The sequence below is a fragment of the Rhagoletis pomonella genome, unplaced genomic scaffold, assembly GCF_013731165.1.
Source record: "Rhagoletis pomonella isolate Grant_MI unplaced genomic scaffold, Rhpom_1.0 Rhpom_scaffold_00009, whole genome shotgun sequence".
Lineage (NCBI taxonomy): Eukaryota > Metazoa > Arthropoda > Insecta > Diptera > Tephritidae > Rhagoletis > Rhagoletis pomonella.
This window is the reverse complement of record NW_023458563.1, coordinates 40979993-41001294: the sequence shown is the minus strand read 5'-3', so window position 1 is coordinate 41001294 and position 21302 is coordinate 40979993. Positions and strand designations below refer to the sequence as shown.

Below are 21302 nucleotides of genomic sequence, written 5' to 3'. Positions count from 1 at the left end.
TTTCCAGGTTTTAGCAAATACCCATTAAGAGAAGCGCACATATTTCCACAGCATATCGCGCATGAACTCAAAATGTTCCGGCTGAAATGCACGATGGGGAGTGAATGTTATATATATTATGCTTGCTATTTAAACTTTAAATGCAGTTTTTATGAAGTACTCTTACTGGATAATTTGGCAATTCGTGAGACATTCTATATTCTTAAGTTCTTTGAAAAGTTGGGATTTTAAGCTAGTCTATAAATGGCTGATGATTACGGCCTAGTGCTTTCAGGTTATGGCGAATATGCCTACCAGAGTGTTATTAGGCACATATATTTGCACCACCTCGGTTGGTGTGACAGCGTTCCAAGGCTTACTGAGTTTGTAGGCGGTGGTGGCAATGGGTTGGTGGCTGCTAGTGAGCAGTCTGGCGGTGCACTGCGGAATGCGGTTTCGATGTGGATGTGCGGCAGTTATTGATCACCTCAATTATGATTCCTCATATATGGGAGACCACACAACAATTTTAACGTCAGCACGTACTCTTGACGCTGCCATTATTGTAGGACCCCTAATAACTGCACCGTTGATATACGGAGGTGCCGGACTGTTAGCTGACAAAGATATTCCTTTAGTGTTTCAATTTCTTACGGCTGCAACCACAGCGTATAGTTATAATCCTGTCCAACCTGTAAAAGACTACCCGCATACCATTAGACGGGGTACATTGCTTATTGCAGTTTTGCAGGCCAGAATAATGCCCCGTTGTCCCTTTTCTATAGTTTTATTTCATTTTTGATGAAGCCTTTATTGAATCCATAAAAATGCGCAATATGGACTATCTTAAAAGCATGCTAGTGATCAGGGTGTCGCCACTGCCATAAGTAAAGGATATTTGGTGAAAATGGACGCAGGCCCGTGGCCAATGTGTTCATCACATAGAGAGCGGATCATATTTGCTGGGGAAAGGGTCTGCAATAACCATCCGGCTGTGTATTTATTCTAAACGCACTAAGGCCAAGTCGATTGGGTCGGTATCAAGCCTAATTTATAATTCCCGGTATATTAGAATAACAGGAATTGCTCGCAATTTGCATTACGTGGAGCGTGGTTACCAAGAAAGTGAGATTTCTCGACACACAACAAAAAAACAACATTTTCAACGCTTAGCGAAAAATTGTCGAGACACATATGCTAGATCGCAATATGTGTACGGGGAAAGCTAATTTGGCAGCTGAAATAAAACTAAATAAATAAGGAACAACGCTCAGATGAAGGCATGAAAGCGTAGCAAACGAATTCACTTACAAGAATGCAATGATCAAGTACGAGAAGAGGTTGGCTTTCGTAAAGAAGATGTGGAATTCAGAAATTAATGAATGAATATTAATGAAAATCCCTACGCGCTCAATACATTCCTATTAAATTTAGCATTGAAAATAAAACTGTCAAAACAAGTTGCAGTAGGAGGGACGCAATTATGTATGTCCACATATACATAGCTTAAATTGAATATTATGATCCTATGACTTCAAAATTCTCGCTTGAGGCAGCAATGCTGTTTTTGTTTCGTTACGATTTACATATGTAGATCTTACGATGATCGGTTCTAATATTACCAGACCGTCCCGGGTAAACTCGGGTTAAGAACCATTACCTAAATACGCAAATATTTATTGAGTTTTATTTGCAAGTTCACTCCAGGTACGCCTAACATGATTGGAACGAATTATAAATAGTTGGTTGGGGTTTTTTATTTTATTTTTATTCGGTTTTAAAGAACTGGAATTGGATATTTTTGTAGCAGGGTCTTGTAACCTGTTTGCTTTATGATCGAAGTGTTGTTGCCCTATACCTTGGTGTTGGGTATGGGGTGCACTTGTTAAGATTCTGCTGCGCCACCACCTTCGTTTTCTCTAGTTCAAGTAGGACGTGGTATTTGGTGGTGTTTTTGCGACTTGATCGGAAAGTGGATTCGTACCACCATGTGTGCCCATTCGATTTGTGGGCTTATTATGAAGGGTAGCTTCAGCCCCTCCCCCGCCCAAAGAATTGGAAACTAGGATTGGCCGTGGTTTTGCAGTTTTTATACAAAACGGTTTGCCTCCCTTGAGAGTTTTGTTTTAGGGTCGCCTTTTACTAAGAGAGACCGTATTAAAGAGAGATAATCTCTTAGTGCGTGAAGATATCGACTCTGTCTGGTCAGTTAGGATCCAGCCGAAGACGGTTTCTTGAGCAAGTAAGTTTCTCATTACGCACTTTTCGATGCCACTCAATATTATCTGGGCATAAATGTCGCCGCCCAGGACAAGATCAATTTGTTCATTTTTGAAGAAGTTCTTGTCCGCTAATAGTAGATCCGGAAACGCTTGATTAGCTTTAGCGTGGACTTCGCAATTTGGTAAATTTCCGGTGATTTGCGGCAAAACTAGAACATTGGTCTTTATATTGACTGAGGGGTCAATAGGTGACCGCAACTGTATGAAACAAGTCTCTTAAACTTGAGCTGAGACCATTGATGGAAACGTAGGCAAAATAGTGCAATTTTTGGCGCTTTCATTCTCAGAGGTACTGTAATCACAATTCAACTTGTTTTGCCACAATCATAAATTATAGAAATTTAGCATAAAATGCCAATATATGTATAACAAAAAATCATTACCACATAAAAGATTAAAAAATTACAAAAAATGAAAATTAAAAGTACTAAAAAATTAAAAGTACAAAAGTAGATTTTCACAACAACCAACTTTTAATTCAGAATTAATATAAAGATTGCAGTTTTATAGTCCATTCAATAAAAGTGCAAGTGTCTGCAACATTCTGTAGATTTTTGATATTTTTTTTTGCTGACATACATACATTTAAAAAATTTTCGAACACTCTTTATATGGAAAACAATCATAAAATCGAAAACTTGGATCTCTCTAAAAATTCTGAATTACAAGTTTGTTGTTGCGAAAACCTGCTGAATTTTTATAATGAGTGTACAAAGGTTGAAATGTCGATTTGTGTACATATATGAAGGGTACTCATCTATTCGCGCAAGTTTCATATTTGGGCAATTGGGCAACTTTGCGCAATGTCTTTCATGAGGACAATTTTATATTCTGTGCAATTTCAGACTTTTAATTATTTGACAATGCTTAAGTTAAAAAGTTGAACAGTTGAAGCTCGAATTTAAGAAAATATTTAAGTCTTAGGAAAAAGCGTTGAGCACAAATAAGAATGAAATTAAACAAAATAGTTGATTGGGAGTTGCACATCACACTGCGCAAATTTGCGCCACAAAATTTCCGCGCAAACTTGCCCTGTTCGTGCAAATAGCTTTCCATACAAATTTTGACATTTCATTTGCGAGGGTTTTAAGTTGCACAGTTTGCCCAGTTTGCGAGAGTTCTGCGCTTTTAAATGAGAACCCTTATGGTGTTTGTTATATTATGAGTTAGACTTTTATATAATACTAGTGAACCCGCATGGCGTCAAAACGCCAACATTTGATTAAATTTTTTAAACAGGTGAAACCCTATTCAAAAACCTCTAAAAAATTCCTAATGATTAATCTAAACCATTTCTCAGTGATGAGAGGTCTCGCATGGTGTCGGTTTTCATTTCATCAAATTTCAAATCTCCCTTTAACTTCAAAAAATAAAACCTGTGCACATCTATGTAGAATCCTAGTTCTTTAATTTGACTTCTCCTTTTGGAAATTCGGAATAACGGTGCAGATGTGATGACCTTAAAAAAAATAGATGGCAACTCTAATTAAAAATATTATTAGCCTATAGTTTTCTTAAAACTCTTTCGTTTGACACTAATATTTCGATATTTCATTTATGTATCTTTTGTATAAGGAAAATAAATTCGACTTATCAAACAGCCCTTTTAAAAGTATTTTCAAACTAAAATCTTTCGCCTGGAATTGCTATACATATTTCAATTAACTGATGAATTAAGTTGAATTTAATTTTTTTAAGCTCATGGCAACTCTCCTAAATAGAGTCTCGAAATAAATTATTTTCAAACCTATTTCGATTGATACCCATCTTTTGACAATCCATTTAACTTATTAAATAATTTGAGCTTAATTTTTTCAACAAAAAAAAGCCAAATGTTCACCTTAAATATTTCTTAACACTCGTTCTTTTGATAAACATATTTTAAAATTTCATGTAACTTATGCATAATTAAACGAAATAATACTTTCAAAACAGGCGGCAACCCTCTTAAAAATTATTTTCGAGCTAAAATTTCATTAAATACTTTTCGTCTGACATTGTTATAAATATTTCATGTAACTGATGAATTAAGTGGAAATTTATTTTTTAAACACATGGCAATCCTCCTAAATATAGTTCTTAAATAAAGAATTTTAAACCCATTTCCATTTATAACCATCGGTTAGTAATTCATTTAACTTATTAAATAATTTTAGTTAAGCCCTTTAAACTGGGGCAATCCTCAAAGACATCAAAAATGTTCTAAATTGCAAAACTAAGTATTTCTTGAAGCTCTTTAATTTGACATCCATCGTTAATATTTTATATAAAAAATAGTTCGATTAGACTTCTCAAATAGGTGGCAACCTTATTCAAAATATTTTCAAACTACAACCTTCTTAAACACCCATATAGCGATATCTTATTCACTTACCAAATTCCTTTAATTAAAACTGAATTACATTTTTTTAACATGTGGCAGCCCTCCTATACGTAGTTAAGTTATAAAGCCTTTTCAAAACCATTTCGATTGATACCCATATTTAATTGTTGATTTAACTTTTTAATTAATTTGAGCTTAATTTCTTAACAGGTGGCAACTTTTTCGAAAAAGTAAAACCTTCTTGAATATCCACACCCTAAGCAATTTAATTTGGTACCTCACTTTTGAAAATCGAACGGACGGTGCGGATCTTAGGGCATTGATTAACTTGAGTTTAATTATTGAGCAGGTGGCAACTCTTTTCGAAAAAATAAAACCAGTTTGCACATCTACAGGTCAAGCGATTTAATTTTTTGATTTTTGAAAATCGAGCGAACGGTGAAGATCTTTTATGCTGCACAAAAATGCCTTCGCGTATTATATACATATATACATATGTAGATAGGCGAAACTGGTCAAAATGTCTCACTGCCATTATTCCGCATATATGTGGGTACATATATGTGTAAAAATGTCAGAATAGCTATGTTTCGGAGCATTTCCCCTTCGTAATTGGAATACTGTGTCTAAGGAATCCTTCTTCAAAAGGATTTACTGTAATAATTTAGTTAATTAATAATTATTATATTACTTCAGTGTATTATAAAAATACCATTTCTAAAAATATATTGTTCTTAAAAGGCCTTAAAAGAAACCAATTTTTATTTTGTGGCACTGTCATCTTCTTTTCGGCACTATTTTTGGTGACGATAAGGCACATTTTAATATTCTGAAATTCCATCCCTGGCTGAGACCATGTTATTGATACCTGATTCTTGGGCACGCATTCTATTTGATGGCAGGCCAATCTTGTGTTTAAGATTTTCTGTAATGAATGAGTCTTCTGAGCCGGGGTCAATTTGTGCGCGGGCTGAAAATTTAGTATTATAGAAAACTATATTAAACCGCGCTGTTCCTAATAGAACCCCTTTTCTCGTATTAGCAAAACAAGATTGAACGTTTTTTACTGCCTTTGTAGAGTCGCATCTTGCTTGGGCTTGAGAGGAAGATGATGCAATGCCATCTTTATTAATCGAATTGTTTGTTGGAACAGTTAGTATTGGTTGAAATACTTGAACGTGAATGGATGTAGGTTTTGGAATTGAAGGAGCTACTGCATCTTGACACCGTATGTCGGGAGGAAAGGCAGTTCAAGCAACTGTGAATGCTCTTAACGAAGGCGATTCTATCTGCTGCTGGTAGCTTAATGAATATTGGGCACCTTTGTAATTTGTGCTCCATGCTTTGGCAAGATTTGCATTGCAAGTCTCGGCTACACTTGTTTGGAATGACTTAAATCCTTTCTGCGGAGTTTCGTTGGAATGCCTACTATTGTGCGGCCCTGCGGTGGGGTTAGGTTTAATGCCTCTAATATCTGACAAGATTTCTAGAGTTTAAAATCATTGTGAAAGAAATGTATTCATGTCAACCCACTTAGATATCTCAGTTTTGTTTTCAATTTGTTTGCTCCCATAACGCTAATGTACTCTCAGGTAATTTAGTCGAGCAAAGGTATGTGATAATTGCATCCCAGTTTAAGATGTAAATTTTAAGACATTTTAAGGACGCAATGCAATTATTTGTATCTCGCTGCAATTTTTTAATGGGACTGCCGCACTCATTCTCTACCGCCTCTAGATTAAACAGAACTGAGTGTTCACCAAAATGCGCTTATTTTCATATCTATCGCTCAAGTTTTTCCACGCTATTGAGAAGCCTTCATTAGTGAGTGAGCATTTTTGAACGATTTCTTTAGCCTCCCCCTGGGTTTTTTGGTTGAGGTGGAATAATTTTTCAACCGGGGTAAAGCGCTTATTCAAGATGTAAATGGCCGTGAACAAATCTCGGAATGTTGGCCAAGAAAGATAGTCGCCTGTGAACACATCTGTATCGCAAAGGGGTAGGTCGATATTGTGTTCGCGATCGGGCTGACCCTCCACGTCTTTTTCACTCTCAACTAAGTGTTCGATTTGTCATGTTCGACATGCAGCGCAAATAAACAGTGTAACAGCTTTTGTATTTAGCTTTCACGGCAGAAACTGCTTTAGCGTCTGACTTATGTGAATTTAAATAATCATCGTAAGCTAACTTTACCTTACGCCACATAGATTTTAGTTCTTCTTGTTGAATAGCAAGAGTACGGCTGAGTTCCAAAACGTCAGTTGCAAAGCAACTATATAAAGTCACACATTCCTAAATGCAAATGTGTAATTTTTGACGATGTGGTATGTCCCAAAATGTATCGTAAAAGTTATCGATGCGTATACAGAAAGCAAAATGCTCATCGCTAAATTGTCTAGGCTGTATTTTTACGGAGCCTACTCGACACCGGGCCACCTCGGATAGTAACGGTGGCCTTGCCAGGGAAAAGGGGCGCTACCCTGGTCGACTGGCCGTTTTCGCCCCACCACACCTCGAGTCCACCGCACTCTCCCTGTAGAGTAAAGTGGACAATTATGAAAATAGTTATGTCAAAAATCGAAGAAGTCTCGGACCTTCCGGGGGAGGAGGTTTACTCCCCCAAATCCCAAATCGACGAGGACGCTATGCTTCGCTCCAGCCAGCAGACGGTGGCGGAGTCGGTCTCAGGCAGTACCAGCCATAGTACTCCCAACCACAGCCCCTCACGAACCCAGAAAACCAGTGCGAGCCAACGCACTGGGGGATCGACAGCGGAGAACTTTGATGCACCATCATCATCGGCAACTGCGAGTCAACGCAAGAATGCAGGTCGCGTACCTGAGGCCTCATGCTCCTCTCTGGCGAGTCGTCAGATGAACATGCGCCCATCAGGAAAGGCGACTCCTATATCTTCCAAATCGACACCTTCCGCCTCCAGTACCTCGAGACCGCAGGCATCGGGGGCCAAGTCTGCACTACCGACAGCGGTAAATGCCAAGACCTACAGGAAGGCTAAATTCATCCTGAAAAAGATTGCGCAGAACCAGGAGGAGGGCATCCTGAACGTGCGCGACACTGACGACCGGAAAAAATACGAGGCGATCGTTGCCGCTTTTGATAGTAGTAAAGCGGCAAAGTCCCGCGTGGAGACGGGCAAGACGAACAAACGCAACCGATCGCGAGACGACACCTCTAACGCTCCGAAGAGAAGTAAAGATGCGAGTGCGTATCCCAACCCGTAGCGCAAGGCCCGCTGAAGTACAGCGATATAGTGAAGGGTCACCTAAGTGTCGCACTTATAGACGAGTCATCTAACTGCGGCAAACCAGTCCTCGAAAAATGGCCAGAGATCGAGGTCCGGCTTTCGGGTTTGGCGATGGAAAGTACCCTAGCCAACCCCGAGGGCCCGATACCGCGGTTCGATTCTGAGGAGGTCATCAGAGGTCATAGGGTGATCCGATGCGAGGACGAGTTCTCCAAGTAATTCCTGCGCAGGAGCATCACTGAGATCAGCGATGCTTGGTTGGGCTTAAAGCTCAAACTTATCCCGGCGAAGGACATTCCGACGAGACCCCGTGCCCGAATCTGGTTGCCCAAAATCAGGATGGATAGGGCTAAACTTCTACAATACATCGCCATTATGAACCCCCGTGTCCCTATGACTAACTGTAGCGTCCTGAAATTCGAGGACGTAAAAGCAGTTAGCCAACCCGTGCTATTCCTCATCACTGAGGAGCTAGAGGAGCTAGCCTGCAGAATCCACTTCGGCGTGAGACACGCCAAAGTGAAAATCTTCCGGGGCAGAGAACCCGACGACGACAACGAAGGCGAAGAACCGCCCCCGGAGTCAATAAAGGACGGGGAACCGTCACCAGACCCTATTCGCAGCGAGGTTACGGTGCAGATGGAGGTGGCCGAGGAAGCCAGTAATCTGGTCGGCCCCAACACTACCAACATCTAATAAAAATGAGCAAGGTCGTACAGATTAACCTGAAGCATTCTAGGTGCGATTCAGATAACCTGAGAGTCTTCCTAGGGGAGAACGACTACGGCCTTGCTATCATCCAAGAGCCCTGGATTCGAGACTCGACCGTCATGGGCCTAAACATCCCCGGGTACGAAGTTTTTTATGCCCGCACTAATGGTAAGCCCAGAGCCTGCGTCCTGGCAAAAAAAGAATATAAAGCGTTTCTTTGTCCCTCTTACAGCACCGAGGACTTGGCAGTTGTAAGTCTGTCGCAGCACGGAAGGCCTACGTATGTTGCGTCCGCCTACTTTGCACACGGCCGAGAAACCCCTCCAGCGGAGGTAGAGGAACTGGTAGCAGTAGCGACACAGCAACAAGCTTCGCTTGTGATTGGATGTGACGCTAACGCAAGACATTGCCTATGGGGAAGCGGTGAAATGAACGAAAGGGGTGAGTCACTCTTTGATTTTATCATTAGCACTAAGCTATCTATATGCAATAGGGGGACGACTCCCACTTTCACCTTTCCGAGTACGGAAAACTACGAAGGGTTGGAGGAAGTCCTCGATATAACATTGCTACTAGAAAACAATAATTTTTGTGTTGACAACTGGGAAGTGTCTGATGAGAGCTCTTTTTCTGACCATAAGTATATCACTTTCAGTGTCAATACTATTAAAAAAATAATCAAATCATATCGCAACCCTAGGAAAACTAACTGGATTGAATTCGATCCTCTGGCTCGGGAGAAGCTTAGTTTGGCTCCTAGCCCACTGGTGAGCTCCATCAGCGAGATTGAGGCCAATCTGAGAGTCGTCGAGACCACACTTCGGAATTCAACGAACAGGGCCTGCCCGCTACGATATTTAAGGAAGCCATATCCACCTTGGTGGAATAGTGACTTATCTACACTAATTTCAACTCCTGTTACAAATCTAAATCTTGGAAGCCATACCAAGACATTATGAAAAAGTATAAAAGTGAGATTCGGCGCTCAAAAAAAGCAGCATGGTAGAGCCACTGCGAGACATTGGAGAGTATAAAGGACACCGCCAGGCTGAGCAGGCTATTGACGAAGGACTACTCCTGTCCGTCACTCCTTCGCAGTGCGGATGATGTACCCACAGAGTCTGTGGAAGACTCACTCAGGTTGCTTGTCAATACTCATTTTCCGGGTAATTCTGACGAAGCGTTCAATCCGATTCCAAGAAGATATGCTGGAGCTCAGCACATAGCAGACTCAATTTTCACAAATCCCAAAATATCATGGGCGTTGAAGTCCTTGTCGTCTTACAAAACCCCGGGGCCAGATGGCATCATACCTATCATGTTGCAAACTGTGGAGGATGCTAATAATAGCCATGGCTTTTGTCCATTTTCAAAGTATGCATAACCCTCAACTACGTCCCTTTATCGTGGAGGCGAGTAAAAGTGGTTTTCATCCCAAAACCAGAAAGGCGAGGGCACGTCTACGCCAAAGATTTTCGACCCATTAGCTTAACTTCCTTTGTCCTCAAAACGTTCGAGAGGGTTCTGGACACGCACGTCCGAGGGTTTTTCCACGGCAAACGCATGTCCGAAGCGCAGCATGCATATTTGCGAGGACGATCCACGGAGACGGCACTCCATGAGGTCGTTAGAACTGTCGAGAGGTCACTCGAATTTAAGCAATTCACTCTGGCAGCCTTTCTCGACATAGAAGGAGCCTTTAACAATGTTAGGGTAGAAGCTATCCAAAAATCCCTTGACGAGGTAGGCGTCGAGGAGTCTATTAGCGCGTGGCTAATGGCGATGCTTCGCAGCAGAACGATTTCAGCTGAACTTGGTAGCTATACATTAACAAGAAACGTTAGTAGGGGCACTCCTCAAGGGGGAGTGATCTCTCCTATTTTATGGCTCAGCACTATCAACTCAGTACTACTCAAGCTCAACCAGGGAGGAGTAAAGGTAGTGGCCTACGCTGACGATGTAGTGATTTTAATAACCGGGTTATTTCCATCTGTGGTGAGTAACATCATGGAGGGTACTCTAGCAAAGCTTAGCCGGTGGGCCGAGCAATGTGGCCTTAGAGTGAACCCAGAGAAAACAGAATTAATGCTCTTTACGACAAGAAATAAGGTCCCAAGCTTTGAATTACCAAAGCTAAATGGACAAAGGCTGCGATTATCTAAACAAGAGAAGTATCTGGGAGTCATACTGGATCCTAAGCTAAGTTGGAAAATAAATATTGAAGAGAGAGTAAAGAAAGCGAGCATTGCCTACTACTCCTGTAAGCGGCTTTTTGGGAAGACATGGGGTCTCAATCCAAAAGTTGTACTCTGGATGTACACAGCGGTTGTACGTCCGATCTTATGCTACGGTTCTTTGGTATGGTGGACAGCCTTAAAGAACCAATATAATCAAATGAAACTAGGCAGAGTTCAGAGAGATGCATGCATCGGGACCACAGGGGCAATGAGAACTTGCCCTACCGATGCCCTAAATGTTATTACAAACCTATTTCCTATAGACCTTCACATACGGCACACCGCATCACTATCGGCTATAAGACTTAGACAACTAGGTATATGGAAAGAAAGAACGATCGGGCATAGCAGTATAATTTCCCGTTTGCCAGCTAAGTTGAGGCTGGCAACCGATTACCTTCGACCTGAGGTAGAGTTTCACAGGCCTTTCGGGGCCATTCTTCCGTCGAGAGCCGACTGGGACGGGGAGCTTGATATCTCTACCTGGACACATCATATGTCCACCGATGGCTCCAAAATGGAAGGCGGAGTTGGATCAGGTATTTACTCTGAGTCACTGGGAGTAAAAATATCAATTCATCTGCCCGATTTCGCGAGTGTCTTCCAAGCAGAAGTATTCGCTATAGCCGAAGGCTGCCGTCTCTTAGAACATAGTGGATTGCGTTACGGTGAGCGAGTAGCCATTTTCTCAGATAGCCAGGCGGCCATTAAGACCTTAGCGTCTTTTACGACAAGGTCGAAACTAATCAAGGAGTGTAGGACACTGTTAAATACAGTAAGTCGACAACTAGATTTAGATTTAGTTTGGGTCCCTGGCCATAGCAACATTTCCGGAAACGAGGCTGCAGACGAGTTAGCCAGAGAGGGTTGCATATTGGTGTCGATCGAGGACCGGATCTCACCCCCAATTGGAACCTTATATAAAGACATATTTCTCCACAATCTCCGGAAATCGGATCAAATATGGCGCACCGTGGCGGGCTGCCGTTTATCCAAGCTATTGTGGCCTGCGTACAGCCCGGAGAGAACACACAACCTACTAAGGAAACCCAGATCTGACGTTGCTAGGCTTGTTGCGACTCTTACTGGGCATTGGCCGATTGGTACCCACGCGAGAAGGCTGGGAATCGCCTACAACGACTTCTGTAGAAGCTGCAGAGATGAAAACGAGCAGGAAACAGTAGAGCACCTGCTTTGCAAATGTCCAGCTCTAATGAGGAGCAGAAATACCATGCTAGGAGCATATGAGTTCACATCGTTCCGAGAGCTATCTGATGTAAGTCTCCGCAACATACTCAGCTTCATCAACCACGCCGGCTGGCTCTAACATACTCATTCGAGGTATATGGTATCAAAATGGCACTTAGCTGCTACTTGGGCGTAATAGTTTTCCGCCACCGTTCTAAGCTAACCTAACCTAAACCGCAGTATACAGTTTCTAAACATTGTATTGATACGTTTTGGAAGTCAGCCTATATTTTGTATGGTCTGTCAGGGGAACGTCATTGTAATCTGATTCGAACTCGGTTACTGCGTCTGCCAGCCGAATATAAGTATCCATATTTTATGTAATGAAGTTAAGAAAAGCCAATACGAAATGACCTTAAAAACTTATTCGAAAGTACCAAGCAAAGAAATACCACCACAATCCGAAAAGTCAACACAAGAATTTAAGTGGAATTGTACACGTATAAAATTTTTTATTTGTTGTTAATACGTACGTATATGCAGCTTCGATATATATCGCCAATTAAAACTCACCACCCAACTCACCAGTGTTCAACTTTAATATAAGTAATATGTGAATCCGATGTGGCTTTTTTGCGATGTATCGAACAAGCGAATAGTGATTTTGCGGAATCGGTATTTCAGCGATAGTGTGGCTCGAATATGTGCCAACGCAAAGGTGTAATATGTACCAACAATTCAAAAGCAAAAGTGACAAACCAAAGTGCAATCACAAGTGAGGTTAGAAATCCTCCAGCGTTAAATGCAGTGTTGTTAGTGTAATCGGTTCTACAAATTGAAATAAGTACTTGCTACACGCAGCCACTAGAAATGGTGAAAATAGATATAATGTGTGCATTAAATGAATCTGCTTTCCAAATACGGCACAAGAACTAAGCAATTTAAATAAAGATGTGTGTTGATTAACCCCAATGTTTACACTAACAAATTAAGTGTTTTTCTTTTCATTCGATTATTAAAAGTATCTGGTGAGTTATTACCATCAACGCTTGTCCCACAAAATAACTCGCGGCTTTATGTTTTTAATTCTTTTTAAAAAACAATGCTTTCACTTGTGTTCTCAACATATATACAGGGTGTCCCAGAAGTAACGTGCCAAACTTTAGGGGAAGGTAGGTGGGGGGGGTGACCTCCCTGATAAACAAAAAAATTTCAGGTAAAAGTGTCACCGTTTTTGAAATATTTACATTTTTTCGAATTTAAAAAAAATCGTGCCTTTTCATGTGTTTTCTTTAACTGCAACTACAAACCAGGCAATACTTAGTAAATTTTTTATGTAAAATACTTCCAGATAGTTGCCTCTCCATACTCAAATGCAATGTAGTTAAAATATATTAAGGAACCATCATAAAATTAGGACTATTTCTGTATTTTTAACTTTTTGATATTTTCTTCCCCAACTTTGACTATCTCGGGTGAATATGCGGATATTCACCTAATTTACGGTGAAGCTTGCTGTAATGCCAGAGCTGCTCAAAGACTATGCAGAGCGATACCCCAATCGTCGACATCCGGGTCGTGAAGTATTCGCCCGGACCCATACAGAAATATATGAAGGTAAGTGATTTTTACAACTTTCTTGTTTGCTTGCTTGTTAACTACACTCTAAAAAGTGCATGTAAAACTACTACTGAAAAGTGTTTATTTTTCAACCAGAATCTGTTCAAGTATACGCACAAGATGTTCAAGATTTGATTTTGAACATGAGTTGTTTAAAATATACACATGAAATGTTTAAAATTACAAACATTTTGAAAGTAAAAATATATTTTTTACAAATAATAAATACTAAGTGCCAGGGGCGCACGCAGGAATATATTTTTGGGGGGAAAGGGTTTATACTTCTAAATTTATATCATCAGCAAATACTGAAAATTCGCTCTTTAAAATACATTTATGAAAGTTTTATTTACAGTATGAAATAAATAAATAAACTTTTTAAAGTATCATCAATTGCATTTTATTTACATAAAATTTACAAAGAACTCGGACATTTTTAACCGGCTTCAAAAAAGGGGAGGTTATCAATTCTTCGGAGTATTTTTACTTCTTTTATTTACTCCACCGCATAACTTTGCACAGCGTGAACCGATTCCAATAATTATTTTTTTTTACCGGAAAGATGGTACCTTAAGGGTCGTCTCGTAATTTGGTTTAGATCCGATCATTAAATCATGAAAAAATTAACGGTTAAAGATGCACTCAACTTTCAAAAGTAATACAATATTTTACAAAAGAATTTTAATATAAATAAATTAAATAATTTCACGAAATTTTTACACTTTTTTATTAATTTTCGTCGAATGACGAAAATTTAACTGAACTTGTATTTTTATCATGTAGCTCATTTTGGTGGAACGAATTCGAAGTTAGCAAATTAAATCTTCGAATGCTTATTAAGTACATATCAGTGGTAAACTGTTTTAGGCTGTAAAGTGTAAAAAGCAACAGTAAGTGAGTATGCATTGCATATTTTTAGGACAATTCGCAGTTAAACTTTAAAGAGCTCTCAAGAAAAAACGAAAAATTCTTACAAAATGACGCACAAGAAATGGAAAAGAAAATTTTTTCTTTCAAAATTTCTTATATCATAATAAATTTAGCCCCAAAACCCACCCCTTGTGTGCGCTACGTGACAAATTTGATATGTAAAAGTAAACAGACATTGTTTAATTTTGCACACACTAGGAGAGGAAACTGGTTACCTCTCTTTATATGCGTAAATTTAAACGAAAATTTATTAGAGGAAATTTTAAACGTTTTATGTGTAAACTGTGAAAATGTGAACAATAAATGTTTAAAACTCAAAAAAGAAATTTGAAATTTGTTCTACGCAACACATATGATATGTAAAAGTAAGCAAGCAGTGTTTAAATTTGCATTCATTAAGAGAGGAAACTGGTTACCTATCTTAATATGCGCAAATTTAAACAAAAATTTTTTAGAGTGTATCATTTTTCACTTTTTTAAGGTCGCATACCTGGAAGGCGTGGCAGCGAAACAGGACGTCCTGCAACGGTAGATGTTGAAGCTGTGTTAGAGGAAGTGGAACTAGGTCCATCGACTTCAGTGAGAATGATGGAAAGACGGACGGGAATACCAAAAACTACAGTTCACAAAGCTTTACAAGACCATCGATTTCATCCATACCACATTTAACGTGTTCAGGCTCTACAAGAAAGAGATTACCTGTCGAGAGTTAGATTTTGCCGTGAAATGTTGCGAATGCATGAATCAGACCCCAACTTTTTTAATAAAATAATTTGGAGCGATGAATCATCATGCAAACGTGATGGTTATTTTAATTTACGTAACCTTCACAGTTGGCAGATAGACAATCCTTACGAAATGAGAGAAGATCGTTCGCAGTACCGGTACAAAATAAATTTATGGTGCGGTATTTTTAATTGTCAGATATTGGGACCTGTGGAACTGCCGCCAACGCTCAACTCTCACAGTTATTTAGAGTTCCTTCAGGAAGGGCTTCGAACTCTTTTGGAAGATGTACCCTTAAACCTGCGGCGAAGACTATGGCTGCAAAATGACGGGTGCCCTGCTCACTACGGGCGTGAAGTAAGAGCTCATTTAGACGAAACTTATCCTCGCCGATGGATTGGACGATACGGGCCATTCACGTGGCCCGCTCGATCGCCAGACCTGAATCCATTAGATTTTTTCTACTGGGGCTGTCTTAAGGACAAAATTTATTCAGAAACAATTCAAAACGAAGAGCATTTGCGGGAACAAATAAATGGAGCTGCTGCTGAGATAGCCCAATTGAGTTTAAGATCTCTAAAAGCGTCTTTTCTTAAAAGGTGCCGAGCTTGTATTAGAGTAGAAGGTCGCCAATTTGAGCATATTTTATCAATAAATGAATACATTTTTCTTCAAACAACTCATGTATATCTTATTTCACGTGAACCCATCCTTCACACAAAATGTTGATAGATATAGCCCTTGTTATAGACTCTAGTCCGAATTCCGGTAAGTAACACAAAATAATGTCAGGAGCAGGTAATAATGTACCTTGGTACTATTTAGCATGTCATTTGACGGTAACAAGAGCAAATTCAATTTAAATCTATTAAATACATTCTAGTGTGTCTCAGTCCTTTACCCACAAAAGCGGCTATAACTTTTTTTCTATTCAAAACAGTAAGTGTGGCACCTTTCTGAAATCTTTATTAAATGAGCAATTTTTTTATGTAATGTAAAGTTATAGCTCAGTACATTTTTTTTTCACCCGAGATAGTCAAAGTTGGGGAAGAAAATATCAAAAACTTAAAAATCGCAATGTAGTCCTAATTTTATAATGGCTCCTTAATATATTTTAACCACATTGCATTTGAGTATGGAGAAGTAACTATCTGAAAGTATGTTACAAAAAAAATTTACTAAGTATAGCCTTTTTTGTAGATGCAGTTAAATAAAATACATGAAAAGGCACGATTTTTCTTTAATTCAAGAAAATTTAAATATTTCAAAAACGGTGACACTTTTACCTGAAAATTTTTTGTTTATCAGAGAGCTCACCACCCCACCTGCCTTCTCCTCAAGTTTGGCACGTTACTTCTGGGACACCCTGTATATGAATGTATATGTGCATATGTATGTGCAATGAAAATGTCAACCACGTACCTTGCTAATTCGGGATTCGATAATCTGCGTGTGGTTATGCGGCTACTGATATATGTATGTACCTACATATATAAAATGAGCTTTTGTGTGGTGGAAATTCTGTTTTAAATGCGGTTATGGTGTTCTGGAAAAGCGATTTTTGCAGTGTAAATCCTATTGCTGGTTGCTGCTGTGGGTAGTGCTCGAGCTGTGGACAGGTGGTGCTCCGGTTGTGCCAAAACGAACTTAAGTAAATGTTGTTCTGTTACAACAATAGTTCCTTGCTCGTATAGTTATGTATAGATGCAGTGGACTGTATAATAGTGTGCTGGTTATTTCTGGTCCCGCCGGAGATGGACCATGAACAGAGTTGCAACAATACTGATTGCTTGACAGCTCAGTGGTTCGCAGTATGTTGTACCAATGTTATTTAAAGGAAAAAAGAAATAAATAAATCCACGAATTAGTTCTTCGCCGAGTATATGTGTGGTTTTTTCTATATGTATATATGTAAATAAATAGAATTGTTGTTGCGGTTTACTCCAAAACTAGTGCTGATGCAGGTATACCAAAGCTGATGTGCGGGTTGCTTTTCGAATTAAAGAAACGCGGTTTGAAATATAAATTCTATTTATTTAATAATATATTGTATAAATTTCTTCGATAAATATGCGGGCGAACTTGCGGTCAGTTGAGTCGAGAGATAGCGAATGAAAAAACCAAAAATGAAAAAAGAGAATAGCAAAATGTCAAAAAGACGATTGCTTGTTAACCGTTGGTATGGTGCATGAGTATTAACCCTCCCATATTACAATATCGAATACCTACTTTAAAAATACAAAGTTGAACCAAACATGCCGCCGCCCTTGAACTATCTACATATGATATGTTCAAATTAAGTTTACAATGAAACGTTAGTCAAAACATATTAGGTGTGAAAACAATCTTTAACAAAATTTGGTTCTTATACTACGAGTCTTTATCTTCGCAAAATAGATCCCCTTTCGTAGGAAGAAGGCACAATTTAGCTATTGGCCGGATGTATTCTCCATTATATGTCTTCACGGTTACGACTCGCACGTGACCATCAGCTCCAGGGTGGCATCGAATGACCCTTGCGAGTATCCACTTTGTCAGGGGAGTAGGCTCGTTGAAGACAGCTATAACATCTCCTTCTGCGAAGTTGCGTGACGGTCGAAACCACTTGGTTCGACGTTGCAAACTGACGAGATACTCGTCTATCCAACGACGCCGGAAGTGCCGTCTTATTGCAGAGATTAACCGCCATCGCTGGTGGAGATTTCCACAGAACCCTTGACCCTCATGTTCTGGTTTCGACGTAAGCGGTTCGCCGATGATAAAGTGCTTCGAGGTCGACTGCACTTGCGGGCGAGAGTTCACGCGGGCTTCCACTTCTGCCAATAAAGTGCTGAATTCTTCGTACGACAGCAGAGTTTCGCCCAAAGCGCGTTTGAGGTGGTACTTGATTCGTTTGATACCGGTTTCCCAGTATCCACCCATATGAGGTGCGGTCGGTGGATTGAAACGCCACTCTATGTTAGAACCGGCGAAAAATGACTGAAGTGTGTCGTCTGCCATGCACTGTCCATATCTTCTCCGCAGTTCCCTCTCAGCGCCGACGAAATTCGTACCATTATCGGAGAACATTGTCTTGCAATACCCTCTGCGATTAATGAAACGCTTGAACGTGTTGAGAAAGGAACACGACGATAAGTCTCCTACGAGTTCTAGGTGCATTGCGCCAGTACACATGCAAATGAACGAACAGATGTAGCCTTTCGTAGATTTCGCCCCCCTTCCATGCGTGAACTTGTACAAATACGGGCCGGCGAAGTCCACCGCAGTACGTGTGAAGCAGCGATCGTAGGTAGTACGGGACGCAGGTAGGTCACTCATCGATTGTGTAGAGGCATTGCGGTTTAAATAGGTACACTTTACGCATTTATGATAAATGCTCCGAATCAAGCTGCGGGCGCCAATCACCCAGTAACATCGTTGCAATACGACCTGCATTATGCGGGTGCAGCATGTAGCGTAAAATAATGAATGTTGGATATTAGTAGCCTTGATAGCGGAGAATTTTTAGGCAAGATAATTTGATACCTAACATCGTTTGCGACATCTGCGGATTTCAATCGCCCACCTACCCGAAGAACACCTTTCGAGTCAAGAAACGGCTCACAGTGGTTCGGATCGCAAATATAGCTGGACGAAACTATTTAAGCAAATACTCGTTGATGGGTCTTTACACTACTTCTTACCTAGGGGATTTTTGGGTCGCTGATTACGAATCTGAAGTCACTTATCAAAAATTCAAAATGGCGGACCCAATATGGCGAAAAAAATTAAAAAAAATCGGTAGATTTCTATGACACTGGGTATCTGGGGGTTTTCTGGGTCGCTGATTACATATCTAAAGTCATTTACCAAAAATTCAAAATGGCGGAGGAAAATTAAAAAAAATCGGTAGATTTCTATGTAACTGGGTATCTCGGGGTTTTCTGGGTTGCTGATTACGAATCTAAAGTCATTTACTGAATTTACTTTATTTACTTCGGAACGAGCATTTTCATCAGATACTTCTTTCAATTTACTAATCACATAATCACGGACACCTTGTTGTCTTTCAGAAATTTCAGCAACACTTCTCAAAATGTCAAACAACTCACTTCTTAAGATTTTCTTTACCATGACTAAAATTTAAGATCACAGCAAGAAACGCAAATAAATTTCAGAAAAAAATTTATAACAGCGCTTATAGATTTGCATGCGTGTTGTATAATGTTTTAATTTCAGAAAGCAGAAAATTCGCGAGATACTATTTTTTTAACTCTTACATAACCAAAGGTTTTATAACTCCAAGTATTTTTCTGTTTTAACAGGCTACTGCGTAGCGGGAGAAATTTCATTAGTAAAAGTGTTGTGTATACTTAATCAAGCGTAATTCGGCTTCGCATAACTCCACACAGCTTAGAGGACCATATCGTTTTTCAGCAGAGCGTTTAGTAGTGGGACGGATGCTGACAATGACTCTTAGAGCGTAAGCGATGATGCAGCGCAGCTTGGAATACGGGGAGTATTTCGTGAGTATCAACCACTGGTCGCCCGCATTCGACACTTGGGCGACAACTTTGTTTCGAATGCCCAATTCGGTTATATGGTGTTTCGAGGAGGTTAGTTTCAAGAACTGGTCAGTACCCTTCAAAAAATCAGGGCCGGTCCACCACAATTGCTGACACAGTAGCTGGGCAGGGGATATACCTCTAGAAGCAAGTCGGCTGGATTCAACTCAGAGCGAATATGATTTCAGCACTCAGTCGGCAGAATTTCTTGGATGTCGGCAACGCGGTTGGAGATGAAAGTCATCCATCTGCTGGGATGTGCTTGTAGCCATGCCAATGTTATGGTTGAATCCGTCCAGGCATACAGCGGGTAGCGGGGATCGCACCAACTGAGCAAAACACTTCGCACCAGTTTAGAAGCGAGATGCGGAGCGCAAAGAGCGGCAGCGTCGTCGTTTTAAGCGGCGCCACCTTGGTCTTTGAAGAGACGAGCGTTACAGTGACCCTGCCGTCGTTTTGCAAAGAGCGCGCGTATATAACGGTGGCGTAAGCGCGTTCGGAAGCGTCAGCAAATACATGCGGCTCCGTGAACGATCCAACCGTTCCAGAGCCGATCCAGCGATCTACCTTCAAATCTGAAAGTATCTGCAGCTGATAGCGATGATCAATCCACTTTTTCGCGATTGAGTCTGGTATAAGGTCATCCCATCCAACCGAGGCACTCCAAATATCCTGGAATCACATCTTGGACCTTATGGTTACTGGAGCAAGCAGACCCAAACGATCAAAAAGAGTGCTAGCATCGGCTAAGATTGCTCTCTTGGTTGGAATAGCGGGTTGTTGTTTCAGGCGGACTGCGAATGTGAAGTGATCTCCTTCTATGTTCCATCTTAGACCAAGAGCATGAACATCCTTACCATCAACTACGTAATGCGATATGCTTTTAGAACCGCTGGAAATACGCTCGTTCAACTCCATGCAGTTTGACGCCCACTTTCGCAGTTCAAAGCCTCCTTTTAAAATTTCAGAGATATTTTGTTGTAGTGACTGAAGTTGGGCTTTGCAAGACGCACCAGTGAGCAAGTCGTCGATGTAGAAGTCCTTGAAGATCACGGATACGGCTTTTTCACAACTGTTGGAGGAAGCCTTGGCAGTTTGTTGCAAGGCCTTTACAGCCAAATGAGATGCGGCAGCCACCCCATAAGTTACTCGTAGCATGCGGTAATCTACAATGGGCGAGGATGGATCAGGGCGCCAAACGATACGTTGCAAATCGACGTGATTCGACGATACACAAACTTGGCGGTGCATCTTCGCAACATCGGCGGTTATTGCGTACCGATGCGTTCGGAAACGCATCAGTATAGAGTAGAGATCTTGTTGGAGTTGCGGTCCAATAAACAGCGCGTCGTTAAGGGAGTTCCCTGTGGTGGTTTTAGCAGAGGCGTTAAAAACGATCCTTAGCTTCGCCGTAACGCTGGACTCTTTTATCACTGGGTGATGCGGCATATAATACGCGTTATTAGCCGTCACGGATATAGCTTCCATATGACCCAT

General features: G+C 40.5%; 1 protein-coding gene and 1 pseudogene across 1 annotated transcript; one reads left to right on the top strand and one right to left on the bottom strand.

Annotated features, from left to right (window-relative positions):
* Nucleotides 1-924, top strand: part of LOC118745521 — a 31498-nt pseudogene extending 30574 nt beyond the window's left edge.
* Nucleotides 925-20483: 19559 nt separating this feature from the next.
* On the bottom strand, nucleotides 20484-21302 carry LOC118745520. Its single transcript, XM_036478968.1, has one exon. It carries the CDS (start codon nucleotides 21300-21302, stop codon nucleotides 20484-20486), a length of 819 nt encoding a protein of 272 aa, XP_036334861.1.

What these genes read in the sequence shown, in the direction of transcription:
- LOC118745520 (XM_036478968.1), bottom strand. Translation starts at nt 21,302, where the DNA reads ATGGGTCATATGGAAGCTATATCCGTGACGGCTAATAACGCGTATTAT.